Genomic DNA, 13,957 nt, shown 5'->3' with positions numbered 1-13,957 from the left:
CTATGCCCTCATTCTCTCTTTTACTACCTTTGATTTGATTATACCAAACACATCTCACATTCTTGCTGTACTACAAACTTACTATCAAGACAGACTCTTAAGCTGAAAGGTTACCAAAAAAAAAATCTAACTGCTTTTTTTTCTAATTCAGTTATAAATGCATTCTCCTTAGTGCAACACAGTTTTGTGATTCTTCAATTCATACTCCAGGTGTGATCACTGCTCCGCATGCACAATTGGACCTATATTACGTACAGTCCATTGATGTCTAAAATACAAAGTACGTATGGTTTTTAACTGCTTACAACAAATCTTTCAAACCAGGCACTTAGCCACCTTCCACTGTGCTTATCCCTCCCCCCAAAGCTCCAACAGAGCTCAAACAGTAAATTATAAAAATATCTTGGCCCTACAGGAGCATCTGTTGAGAAACATTCAATACAAGGAAGTTTTCGGGGGTCTGAAAAAAAGTAATTTTATTCTCATCCAAATGTCATATCCACAACATTTAAAACAAATTTGGTAGAAGCTACACTGTACCATGAAGTAATTAAATTGATGGCTACTGTTATGAAGATAATTATGCAGTGCCAGCATCATGCCATAAAAAGATGGTCATCTGTTATGTTTCCAAGGACCCTGTAAAGCCACACGCTTTACGGGAACAAACACACAGTGCTCGCCAGGGAGAGCTTACACTGCATGCATGGGGCAGAGCCACACGGTGCCATGATCCCGGATGCGGGTATCATGCCAAGCCATGCACACTATCTATTCCATCACGGCGTGCTCGATTTCACCTTGACCGCTTTTGTCAGTGTTCTGGAAGATACTTTTTCATGTGTATCCTTAACCTAAGTTTCCATTCAAACAAATGGCTGGGGGCACGGAGGAAGGCAACAGGAGCGAGCATGTAGCTCAGTTACTTCCCAAACTCTTTCACTGCACACGCTCCTTCCTTTATTTCATTTCTCATTACTTTTCTCACTTATCAGGTGCATTTTGCAAAGCCAAACAGTCAACATCTCCCTTTACTCAGGCACAGACTGTTTTCCTTGAAGGGTTTCATTCATTCATACATTAATGACGATTTTTTTTTTTAAGTAAGACATTCTCAGATGAAATTTCCCGGTGCTACAAAATTTCGAGTTGCTGAATTTGCTCTCCCAGAGTTACAAGCCTTTACTCAAACTTGGTAGCGGGATAATTAGGAAGTAACAGCTTAAAGGTAAACCACAACCACAACATTTTGGATATGAAGATCAGCATCGACTCGCGGTCAGAAGTGAGACACAGAAGTGACGAAACAAACCCCATTGCTATGCATCGCCTCCCGGAGCCGGTACGTTCCGGAGGGCCCATCTCAAGGACCTGCCATGCCGGTGCGGCAGCAGGCACGGCACGGCACGGACCGGGATCAGCCCCTCGGGTCACTGTACTCATGTGCGCATAAACACGGGAAGATCCCTACATTTATGAGCTCCAGACCCCCTCCTCCGTAAACAAACGTTCCGGTGCGGCTCCGCTCATTACACCCTCGGTTTCCCAACCTCATTTTCTAACCTCCCGACGCCTCGCGGGGACGGCAGGACGAACAACGCCCGGGAACGTCTCCGCGGCGGGGACAAAAGCCGCCTGCGGAGCGCTCTGCCCCTGCAGACGCCGATTCCCGGCAGCATCGCGCGCGTGATTCGCCCCCGCCGCGACCGCGGTCCCCGCCCGGCGCCGCTCCAGCTGTGCGGGCACATCTGGGCAGGGCGGGTGACAACAAGTGGCCAGGCGGCAGCGACGCCCGACCCCGGGCGCGACCCCGCAACGGCCCCGGTGAGGCGGGGACCGGGACGGGGACCGGGAGGAGGCGAGGGATGCAGCGGGGCGGGGCCGAGCACCGGGACCGGGGTGGGGGGGGGCCGAGCACCGGGATGGCGCCCGAGATGCGGCCGGAGCGGAGCGGGGAAGGCGCGGGCGCACCTGCATCCCGCGAGGATGGAGCCCCGGGAGGCGGCGGGGAGGATGCGGGGAGCCCCGGTTGCGCCTCCCGCCCTCACCTGGTCGACCGGCAGCCGCACGGCGTTGCTGAGCGGCTGCAGCAGCGTGGAGCCCGTGGTGCTGGTGGCCATGGCGCCTCCTCCCGCGCCGGCGGAGCGGAGCTGCCTGCCCGGGCTCCCCCGGCGGCGGAGCGAGCGCGGAGACAGCGCCCGGCCGCGCGCCCCGCCGCGACAACAAGGGGCGGGCGCGGCCCCGCGGCCCAGGGGCGGCGCCGCAGCCAGTCCGCGCGCGCCCGCGCGAGTGACGGGAGCGCCGGCCAATGGCTGCGCGCGGGGGGCGCGAGCGCGCGCGGGGGCGGGAGCGGGCGGGGGGCGCGCGGGGGGCGGGATCGCAGCGGCCGGCGGGGAAGGGTCGGGTCTCGGGGGGTGAGGTGATGCGGGGAGCCCCGAGACCTGTGCCGGATCGTCCCGGTTCTCTGTGCTGTTCGCGTTGAGATTTTTCCTTACGAAGTAGCCGTAACCTTTATTGTCCAGCGTGAGGTGGCGGAGGAGCCTCCGGGGCGGTATACCGCTCTTACCTATCAGCCTGCTCAAGAATTCCGGGTCTCTTGACACAAACTTGCATTTATTCCTCGCCTTTATTAACCGTTTCTTGTAACTGCAGCGTGAGCTGGTTGTTAGCTCTGCCGCGACCGGTAATTTACCCTCAACGCGAAAGTTTCACCGCTCTGAGCGTGTGACAGACCCAGTGCCGCGTCCCGCAGCGCTGCCGGGGCGGGCGCCCACACCGGCGAGAGGCGCTACGGTCAGTGCGCACTGGGAGCTGCGGGAAAATGGAGGTGAGTGTAGTCAACTGAAAACATCCGTCGTTTCTCTTACTGAATCGCAGACCGCACTCTGTAGTTAGGGTTTAGCTTCTGGTAAGTTCTTCTGTCTGCCTTTAAAGAGACTGGTTAATAGGTACGAATAAGTGGTTAATTAGATTTCTCCACAGGCAGTGACAGTTGTGGTAACATCTGCAGCTTCGGAAGCGATAGTGTGATGTCTTTGTAGTAAGCGAAGAGAAATGATTTCGAAAAGGGGGGGGAAAAACTTTGCCCAATTAATTCTGAATCAGCCCCTTAAATCCAAACCTGCAAATCCATGTGAGTAACTTCATAGGAGTGCAGTGTCACTAGGCGCAGTACAGTCTGCAGTACGCTCTGCACGTGGATGTAAAGACTAAGCTCATTTTATCTCATTTTCTTTTAATAAGGAGACATGTACCTACGCACGAATCTTTGGAAATCTTACCCTAAACATTCTCAAATGAAGCCACAAAAGAGCTGCTTTAGAAAAGGCGGATAGCTAATTCTGAATCATAGTCTAGTCACAAGAAATTATTCTGGTGCATCTATATAAATCCATGGAGGTGGTGTTATTGAGACTCTCATGAAATATTTGCAGGAAATCATTGTCCTACTGAATGAACTCTGTGCTTTCAATTAACAAAATGCCTGAGAACAAGCTCATGATATCACAGCATAAATGCCAGTTGGTTTTCAAAGACCGCCCGTGATTTTCTGGTAATTTTTATACCTTTTTCCTATATATGTGTTCATGCAGGGCTCAGAAAATACAAAAATATGCTTCTCCACATGACTTCTAGGATCTTAGGAGCCCATACTTGAAACATACATTTCTCTATACTGTAAATCACAGTGTCATTATAAATAGTTCACAGCTATGGCATCGTGTTACATCATTACATCTTTCACAAGTTTCCACTGGAGAAATGTGGTGTGTTGGGAAGGCGTTCTTGCGCTCTTATTCAGGAACTTGTGCTTTGTGGAAGACAACATCAAAAGAAATTTCTCAAAAATAGTAAAAAAATAATAGTCCCTTTGTAGTAACAGGAGAGATTGGTTACAGGAAAGAACGATAGCTGTCCTGCCCCATAGAGCTTAAAATCCATGTTCCCAATTAGAAATGAAGAATAAAAATATTGGTCAAGAATAAAGTAACAGGAACATAGGCAATTTCTGCCAGAGAAAATGTAGCCTGTCTTTGACGTGTGCTGTAAAACGTATGGTAAGGGCTTTCACGGGCACTGCAGTAAAAGTAGGTCTTCTGCTTTTACATGTGGTCCCAGATCACTGCCTGCCCGCGTGAGAATGCTGCGTTGGGGGACAGGGAGAAGTGAAGCATTGGCTGGCAAGAGGTAGCGTTCCACATCACAGGGACACAGCAACAGTGCAGTTAGTCCTGAAAGTTAAATGATGCTGTGAAAAAGAAGGCTGGCAAGTGATATAAAGAAGCTAATGTACCCAGAGTAAAATTTCACATAAGTTCGACAATTTTCAAGAAACATTACTTACTTTCCTACTATTTTAAGTATTTGCATGTAAGTGAACAAGAGATGGTACTTCCATAAGGAAATTCTTTCCACCAAACGCTGTTAGTCAAAATGCAGGATGATGTATTGATTTAAATAATCCCTGGAGAGTGGCCATGAACTTCTCCTGGTGTTCTGCGATTAAGTTTTTATGGTCCCATAAGTACTCATAGTTCTTGGGTATAAAAATAATCGCCAGGGCATTTCTCAGCCCCACAGAGATTACTTAATCTGTCAGAATGATGTGGCATCGATGTAACAAACACTAGAGGTTTCCTGTAGACTTTGTTCAGTTGAGTGGCAATTTAAGATATTCAGATGTTTACAATACCAGACTTCCCATATGACATTATACAATAAAGAACAAAATAGAGAAAAGCCATAGCAGAGGATGGGAAGAGACAATGGGACAGTTACTAGATGCACCCTTGATGTACAGTTCCTGTTCCTCTGTTTGTTCGGTAAGGTCATTCCAGGAACACACAATCAGAAAATACGAACAATTATTGTAACTCTTCTTAGCTAAACAGATGGAAAGGAAAATGGATGTCAGTATTAGCTACAGAAAGGCACTCACTTTCCAGAGTAAAGTCCTATTTTAGCCTTCCCTATATGCCTTTGCATATTAGAGACTTCATACCAAAGAGTACACTATTCCTGCAAAAGCTGATGCCAGTCAAAGTTGAATAACTGTTCATAAAAAATCGACTATGGAAATTTTGGCATTTGTACCTTTGTCTCACCTTTCCTTCAAAGCCGTCCTTTGCCATCCCTTCAAATATTCTGTGCAGTATAATAAGCCTCACATGCATCAGCTGTTTTCTGAACTAATCTAATCTTTAATTAGCTAGTTCTGCTATATTAGTAATTTAGTACTCAATGTGATTCCTCTTAATATTAGTAAGAATTCTTCATGATGATACTGTTGATTGCCAGCTCAAGTAACATTTGTTTGGCTCGCTAATTATTAGGAAAAATATAAATACCTTTCTACAATGTAGCTATAGGAGAGCTAAAATCTCCCTTTGGCTCTTTTAGCAGAACATTTTGGCTTTAGATTTTTCACTTGTTCTTTTGTTTCCATCTTGGAGCTGCTCAGAGAGTGAGCAAGCTTCTCTGTTTTTAAGGCAGCAATCAGTTTGTGCCACAAGACTGATTTGGACCAACTTTTTTTCCTCTGGAGTGTTTAAATTTTGTAAATTCTGTGATGGTGAAACACATTGATGTCTCTTGAAAACACACAGTCATGTTCAGCTCACATCGTTTTGTTTTTCAGCTATAACACTGTTAACAAAATCAGGCAGATCTTGTAAAGAACAATGAGTGAAAGCTCACTTTTAATGCTCAGCTGTAAATATCAACTCTCAGATATGGATCTTAGAAATTATAATTTCCCTACTGAAGGAACTTCCTGCTTTCATGACCAGGACAAAGCAACTGAATTCAACAAGAAGTTGTTATTATAAACGAGCGAGTTGCCTCTTCAAAGCAAATTCTGCTTTAAAATTCTTTATGGGGAAACAGTGCAAACCCACAGCGTACAGCATTTCAAAGTGTAATGACTAGTGCCACGTGCAACTGATGACTGAAATTCTTTATGGGAATAGAAGCCCTTTTTTCAGAACCAAAATAAAAGCAATGAACTTCAAAGCTAAGTTACAAGTTTAAGTATAGTTGTCTTGAGCTTAATTAGATTTTTTACCAGACGGTGAGAAATACAGTGGTTGGGAGAGGCTGGTGATAACCGTGCAAGGAACCTACTACTATAAAACCGTAGTAAAGAACTGACAAGTCTACCTGTTTTATTGATTTAACTATAATAAAAGCACATTCGTATAAACACCTATGAATAAATTTATAGTGACTACATCATTTAGTTTAATTTCCTATCATACTGTAACAGCAGGGCATGGAAATAACTGCTTTTATCAAGTTTCTCAGGTTTCTGGGCTGTCTTTGTATTGTGTTTCCTTGGCTGAAAGGGGAGACCTGACTTTTCTCAATATCTGATGTTACAGGTTCTCAAACTGATCCTTGCTGCTTAGGAAGCTCAGTTCCCAAGGTTCCTCCCACTTGCCCTGGGTGAGTGCAACAAGATAGGACTAAGGCTCTTCTCTATTTGGATTGTTTCTGGAATAATAATGCACCTTATTCATCCCAGAGTTGCTTAAAAGTTGTTTTTAATGCCAAGATAAGTTTCCAGAGTAAAGTTAGTTTGTTCTAAGAGAAAAGTTTCAAGTGTAGGAGGGGGTGCAATGTAAATAACAAAAATGCAATTTAAAATTAAACTTACCAAATAAGTTTTCCTCCCAGTTGCCTCAGGTTCACAGTTAACTTAAGGAAGAGAATGGGAGGACTGTGGAATTTTCTTTTTCTGTCCCCCAGGACTGGCTCACCCTAACTAGCTTTCTCAGACCATATGGTCAATGCTAGTTAGTTCAGGATGATTATTCCCGTTCTTATGAATTATCATGTTCAATTCTGATTGTATTTTTATTTATTATGAAGTAGGAATTTTTCTTTGAGGGGTTTCTGGGGCTGGTCCTTGTGTATTCATTCGAACTTAAATTACCCTCCTATTTTTGGAACATTTTGTAAGGTTTTGTCATAAGACGTTTTCAGTGCCCATGCATCATCTTAGCTTTATGGTCTGCCATTCATTTAAATTCTTTATAAAAATTGCACATATCAACAACACCAGAAAGGACAGAATCGGTTGTACAACACTTCATTCCCACTCCTCTCCTTCCCACTACCTCCTTGTCCACACACAGTTTTGAGGCTGCTGCTCTCAGAAGTCCCCTCTTTCTAACTTTCAGCTCCGACAGCATCAGTCAGCACGGCTTGAGGTACCTCCTCTTTGCCAGACAGTAAGTCATGCCAGACTATTTAGCGGCCAAATCTGATGGTGTGTGTCAGATCCAGGGCGAGTGTCAGGTAATGAATAAGAAGTAGGTACTCGAGATGTTAGACCTGTCAGCTGCTGCCTGGAACAGCCCAGTGCAACTAAAGCTGTCACGGAGTCATAGCCTGAATGTTTCTGCAGCTGTTCCAGGACACACCTGCTTCCCCAGTGCCTTTCTCTTGCGTACGACAAGCCAGACACAGTTACTGGTGGGCAAGCCTTTGCTTTTCAGAGCAGCACGATAAGGGAAGCTTTGCTCATCTTGGAGATCTAGTGACCTGACAGGAAGTGGACCTAGAGCCTCACAGCAGTCAGCCATGGAGCATAAAAATACCTCATTGAGATGTAGTTTTATTAGTTGGATCTTAGCTTGGTGTCCCATCTGCCAAATGTGCCTCTGCAAGCGCGTGAGCCTTGTGCAAACACAAATTTGTGAGATATAGTCATAAAAACGTAGCCCTTCCCACAATACGCCCAAGGCTTTAATAAGTAACATTCTGGGAACAGTAGCCAAAGATGCACGTTAGTATTCAAGTTTCTGAGAGTTACTTCAAGCCATACACAAGCTCAAATATATGTTCCATTTATATAATACATGTTATTTGCATCAGTAGAGCCATGAGTTTGTTCAACCATCCAGTTAAACAGCAATCTCTCTAAAATTGCAGTGTGTGAACCTGAAAAACTCGAAGTTATAAGTTTATTTTTCAGAAAAACTATCTAGGAAACTGAAGAAGCATTTCAGTACATTGAGATTACTAAACTATATATGTAAATTCAGGTTTTTTTCCTTGACATTTCAGTTAACTTATTGTCACATTAGATATACTTATCCTGCTGTATTTAATACAGTGCTTCATTCTTTTGACCCCCTAAACTGTACGTAAAAGCAGAGTCTGGCTGTTATGTCCTCCAGGATTTTTTAAATTGATATCTATGATGACAGTAAATGTTTCTAAACTGTGTTTTGATTGTGGGGGATATTTAGGGCTGTGATAGATGAAAGAACCTGAATGAATAGGCAGTATTCCATCTCTTGCTTTAAGTCAGTAGCACCCGCAACACTTCTATGAAGATTAAGAGACATATCTGCGTATAACAAAAACTGTTCATAACATCAACTCACTGAACTCTGTTACGGAGATCGAAATAGGCCATTTCATAACATTTTGTCCACATAGCTTACTTGCAGAGAGCAAATCTGTCTGATGTGTTGCTGCTTGTTTTGTTTCATCCTGCTCTTAGCTTTGACCTTTTTATTGACAAATTATGATTACATTTATTTCTAATAAGGAATTGTGAGTACTAAAAATTTCATAGGAGCACTCTCTATATTTTCTTGTCTTGTTTAAATGTAAAGTACAATTATTGCAAGATTGAGAGAACAATGAAGAGCGTAACTGTTGTCATTTTTCTGCTAAAAGCATCCTATTAAAGTTAAATTCCGTGAAAGAATGTAGAACAGACAACAAATTTAAAAATATGTAGCTATTCTGTGGAAATCACTACCAGAAAATAAAAGACATTTCAAAGCTATTTTTAAAAACAGCCGCAATGGTAGACAGTTTAAAATTACAAGGGATATAAATCTTTAAACCTTGGACTTTTAGTTATTAAGCTAAGCAAGTGTTCCCTGTTCTGTGGAAGAAACATATGTGTAGTTTATTGTGTAATTGACTTCTCAGATTTTTTGCACCTCGTTTGAAAGATGCTAGAGAGAGAGAGAGAGAGAGAATGCTTCATCTGTAAAGTTGTTCCATATCTTCCTAACTTCTTCTCTTCTTCACTCTGTGACAGTGAAGAAATACTAACTTTGGGATCCTGCAGTGTATAACATTGCAGAGGACCCTTGAAGCTGAATGGAGACCTGTTCCTGTGATGCTCCAGTCAAGTTAATATCGTGAACCGTTTGATTGATGTTCTTGGGGCTGTACTCCATGCTGTTTTAAACAGGAAGCTCTTCCAGTATCGCTTCAGCTCACCAAACAAGGCCACTTCCTTAACAATACAATAACAGGAATTTGAACAGAAATTTCAAAATTCAGTTCTCAAGGGCATGAAGACAGTTGCTTTCATTCTTGCATTATCTCCAGTATGTAGGTATAAAAATTATGCTTTTTGTTTAGGAAAAAATACTTTCCTTATATTTTTTTTTTTTTCACAAGGAGTCTGGCTTTTTTACAATTGTTAAAATACTGTTCCAGTTTTGTGAGAGATTTGTCATTCTTTCTCTCCCTAGACCACATTTACGCTGGCAATATTGCAATATGGTTCTGCAAGAACTTCTAACAGTTTTTCATCTTTTAATATGCTTATGTGTTTCACCAGTAAGAACAGTACTTATAGATAGGTACTGGTCAGGTGCAGGTTGCTCAAGAGACAAGCCTCAGTCACTGCCTGTGTTCATTTGCTACTTCTAATACAGATACAAGAAGTATTATAGCTCAATAAAACTGAATGGTTTATACTGCAGAATTAAATTATTTGCCTTGGTGTTTACTGGTAAGATTTGCTTTCAGGGATATCAGGCCATGGAGATCAGTGAAAATGTCTATAGCTCTGAAGATTTAACCTCAGTCAAGGAGGACTGAGTTAGGAAATGTTTAAATAAAAAGAGCATACACAGGTCTGTGGGATTTGGTGGAATTCATCCATACTTGCAGGGCTGCTCTCAATTTTTTCTGGAAGGTCATGGCAATCAGATGAGATTCCTGGGGACTGTAAGAAAGCAAATATCACATCTGTCTTCCAGAAGGGCAAGAAGGAGGATCCAGGGAACTAGAAGCCTGTCAGCCTCATCTCAGTCCCTGGGAGGGTAATGGAGCAAATCCTCATGGAAGCTGTTTTCAAATATGTCATGGACAGCATGGATGTATGCAGGGGAAGTCATGCCTGACCGATCTGGCAGCATTCTGTGATGGCTTTGCCAATGAGGGGAGAACAGTGCATGTTGCTTATTTTCACTTTAGCAAGGCTTTTGACATTGTCTCCCATCGTGTCCAAAAAGACAAACTAATGAAGTACAGATGAGAAAAATGAACCGTGAGGTGGACCGAAAGCTGGCTGAACTGTTGAGCTCCAAGGATAGGCCTGGTCCAGCTGGAGCCTAGTCACTAGTGCCGTACCATGAGGGTTGATACTGGGGCCATTACTGTTTAACTTCTTCTTTAAGGACCTGGATGGGGACAGAGTGCACCCTCAGCAAGTTTGCAGACAACACAAAGTTGAGAGTAGTGGTTGATGTACCAGATGGATGTGCTGCCATCCGCAGAGACCTGAACAGGCTGGAGAAATGGGCCAGCTCCTGTTCATGAACCTCAGAAAGTACAACAAAGGGAAATGACAAGTCCTGCAGGTCTTGTCACCCTGGGCACTAGTACCCATCAAAGGCTGGAAAGCAGCTTTGCAGAAAAGGACACAGGGCTCTTGGTGGACAAAACGTTAACCATGAGCCAGCAGTGTGCACATACAGGGAGGAAGGCAAACAACATCCCAGGCATTACCGGCAGGTCAAGGGAAGTGATTCTTCCTCTCTAATGAGGTACTGGTGAGAACGCACCTTGAGTGCCGTGTCCAGTTCTGGACTCCACAGCACAAGAGAAACATGCACGTAGTGGAGCAAGTTCAGTGAAGGGTCGCAAACATAATTAAGAGAATGGAGTGTGTGTCATACAAGGAGAGGCCGAGAGAGCTGTAACTGTTTAGCCTGGAGGAGAAAAGGCTTGGGCGATCTTATCAACGTGTGTAAATACTGAAAGAGAGATAGCAACAGAGAACAGAACCAGCATCTTGTCACTGCTGCCCAGAAAGAACAAGTGGCAGTGGGCAGAAATTGAACAGGAAATTCCACTTAAATAGAAGAAATAAATTCTTTACAGTGAGGGTGGTCAAACACTGAAACAGATTTCTCAGAGGGGTTGTGGAGTCTTCAGCCTTGGAGGTCCTTGAAACCCCACTGGATAAGGTCCTGAGCAACCTGCTGTAGTTGACCTATCGTAGAGCAGAGTGAGGCCTGAACTGGGCAGTCTGATGAGAACCCTTCGTGCCTCAACTATCACTATTCTCTGACTCTATCAAATTACAGTAGCCAGCAAGGTTTAAGGTCAATGCCATCGTTTACAAACAGGGCATAAGAGCATAAGGAGCAAGGTACAGCCTCAAATTACATTGTTGGCCAGGAGTTTCTATTCGATAATACCGGATTTGTGCATATCGGGAATGAAACACATATAAAGGGAAAAATGCTTGCAGAACAGACTTCAACAGTTCCTTTTGGCATTCTGTGCTGAGTTGCATATAGACATCCTCCAGATTGGAATTCCCAGTTGTAGAGCGACCTTTGACTGAAGAAGTCTTTTAAAATCCTATTTGATTTCTGTTGAAATCTGTTAATTCAAGGAACGTGCTGTGAAACCTTATGATTCAGCCATGCACAGACTTGTATTTTTACTGTGTTTTTGAAGAATTCAATTAAACTTCCAACTCCAAGAAATTGCAGGTTATGGGTTTTGTGTATACATGCAACCATGTCACTAAATAAAGGGAAAATAGCACAAAGATGCTTTTCTTCACCCTTTTATTGAATCTATGTTTAGTAGGCTCATGTTTACCTTCTGGGTTTTGGAATTGTCTGGGTTGATGTCATGTTTTGGTTAGTGCTACAGGTGGTACTCTGGTAAATCACTCCTTTTGTGGCATGGCACAGCACATACCTGGGGACAACCACACTTGAACTTCAAGTTCTCCCTTTGATGAGATATTGCACAGCCATTCTTCAACAATTCAGACATTTCTTTTGGATCCATGTCATCAGCTTTGCGAGCCTTAGCAGAGAATCAACAACTTCTCTTTTCTTTTTTGATAGGCTCCAACAGTCTCTTTTTGGCCAACGTGCACTTAGTCTGTCCAGAACAACTGCAAAGGCTTTCCCTTTTCTCTTCAGTAACAGATGGGTACTTGCGTGCTTGAGAAAGAAGATAAAGGCTGGACCTGTATGTCTTAGCCATCTGCTTCCTTGACGACCTCTTTCTTTAAACTGTGTTACAGTAGAGAACTATTAGGGTTTCCAGCTTGATGGTTCCACATAAACAAATAAAAAGACATGGTTCTTGCTATAAAATTTTACAATTAAAAGAGAGAAATGCCATGAAAATTAGTTAAATCATTGAGGCTTGACACAACTATATTAAACTTCACAGGGATAAAGCTACATCATATAAGATGACAGAAAATATTAATCAAATCAATCTTTACAATACACAATTACGTATCTTATGTATGATTCCACCCGTAGATCCTAAAAAAACTGCCAGAATTTCATATACTGAATTTTGCAGTGCTATAGAATAGAAGCACATACAGGTGTTTTATACCTGACTTGAAAAAGTTGTTGACAGGTGTGCTTGTGTTGAAGAGATTACAAGGGCTATGCTGCTTAACTGCATCATTCTCTCACTTCCTAGTGTATATGCTTGGGTTTGGTCTGCAAGTTATGACGTGCAACGGTCTTTTATTGGTTTGGGTTTTTTTTATCCCACACTGCTTTCTGAAACTGTGAGGACCTAATACCTCTGTGCATACTGTGCTGCTTGGAACTTGTGGCTCTATTATCCTGGCAGCGCCCGATAAAACAGCCTTTTCCCTTTGGGAAACTGATTTGTGTTTCTTTATTAACCCAGAGCTGGAGGCTGTTTTAATTCTTCAAAGTCTGCACTTTACTTATCTAGACTCAGACTTTCATGCTTAATGCTGGAGGGGTTGGGGGGGAAGGCATGAATCTTATTTCTGCAAGTCGTTTTCATTTTGGGGAACAACACACAGACATATTGCACAGAGGCACTGCAGATAAAGCAGGAAGGAAGGAAGCAGCACACATGTGGAAGATATAATACATGGCTACATAGAGGGCTTTTTCCGAGCAGGAAGCTCTCGTTGCCTCCATTGTTCATACCTCTCCCTGCAGACAGAACAATACCAGTGATCCCAGAACCTCTGCCTAAGGAACCTGCCCCAAATCTCCAGTGTCTGTCAAGAAATGCTTAATACTGGCTACCCTGGATTGCTCTTACCAAGTCAACTATTAGACTCGATACACAAACCGTGTTACCAGGATCACTTCTGAATTATTAGCTAGTTTTTAGAATGGTTTCATTATGGGATGCAACTGTCCATAACAAATCTCAGTTATGGGATACAAATGTCCACTTGATTGTACCATTTGAAAGAGTCGAGGTCATCTGAAAAACTATTATTCCTTTGTCCTGCAGAATTGGGAGGCTTTTGGGGAACATGCACAAACACCCATTTAGATGAACACTCTGCCATGTTCTGAAACAAGTGAGCACTCGCCCCTTGGACAGCCAAAACCACTGCCACACACACAGTGCTCTGTGACAGCTTAGGGGCAACTGGACCCATTAACTTCCAACATGGCCCAAAAGCATCCTCACAGTGTTGGACATACAGGACATTTTGTCCTTAGCTATACAGCATGCAAACAGTGCTGAGCTAGGCCAAGAGAGGCTGGTGAGGTTAATGTTGAACATGTTTACTTCCCTGCTCTTTACAGGTACTTTAATTAGTAATTGCCTGCAACCATGTACAGTGTTCGCTTGCAAAATACCTTGCAACACATTGTCCTCATTTCTTGCAGGCCATGTGGTCTATATTTGCTTAAGCTTCTAGCATCTG

At 43.4% G+C, this 13,957-nt stretch overlaps 1 protein-coding gene and 1 long non-coding RNA gene across 3 annotated transcripts in view; one reads left to right on the top strand and one right to left on the bottom strand.

Annotated features, from left to right (window-relative positions):
- MBOAT2 (membrane bound O-acyltransferase domain containing 2) overlaps window positions 1-2,702 on the bottom strand; it is a 100,567-nt gene extending 97,865 nt beyond the window's left edge. Inside the window, exon 1 of one of the 2 annotated variants that reach the window (XM_054061210.1) lies at window positions 2,567-2,702. Coding sequence is in view for 1 of the 2 variants with exons in the window: in XM_054061208.1 (XP_053917183.1) it covers window positions 2,049-2,120 (72 nt within the window). In the remaining variant the exon portion in view is untranslated. Of the gene's footprint in view, window positions 1-2,048; window positions 2,256-2,566 lie in introns of those variants that run through there. The other variant, XM_054061208.1, reaches the window with a different exon arrangement.
- On the top strand, window positions 2,689-10,357 carry LOC128851614 (uncharacterized). The gene is made up of 3 exons (XR_008448969.1): window positions 2,689-2,827; window positions 6,381-6,444; window positions 9,065-10,357. It is a non-coding gene; the product is annotated as an uncharacterized LOC128851614 (long non-coding RNA).
- Window positions 10,358-13,957: the final 3,600 nt, after the last annotated feature.

Source organism: Cuculus canorus, chromosome 3, assembly GCF_017976375.1.
Source record: "Cuculus canorus isolate bCucCan1 chromosome 3, bCucCan1.pri, whole genome shotgun sequence".
Lineage (NCBI taxonomy): Eukaryota > Metazoa > Chordata > Aves > Cuculiformes > Cuculidae > Cuculus > Cuculus canorus.
The sequence above is the reverse complement of the archived record's forward strand: the minus strand, read 5'-3'. Positions and strand labels throughout refer to the sequence as shown.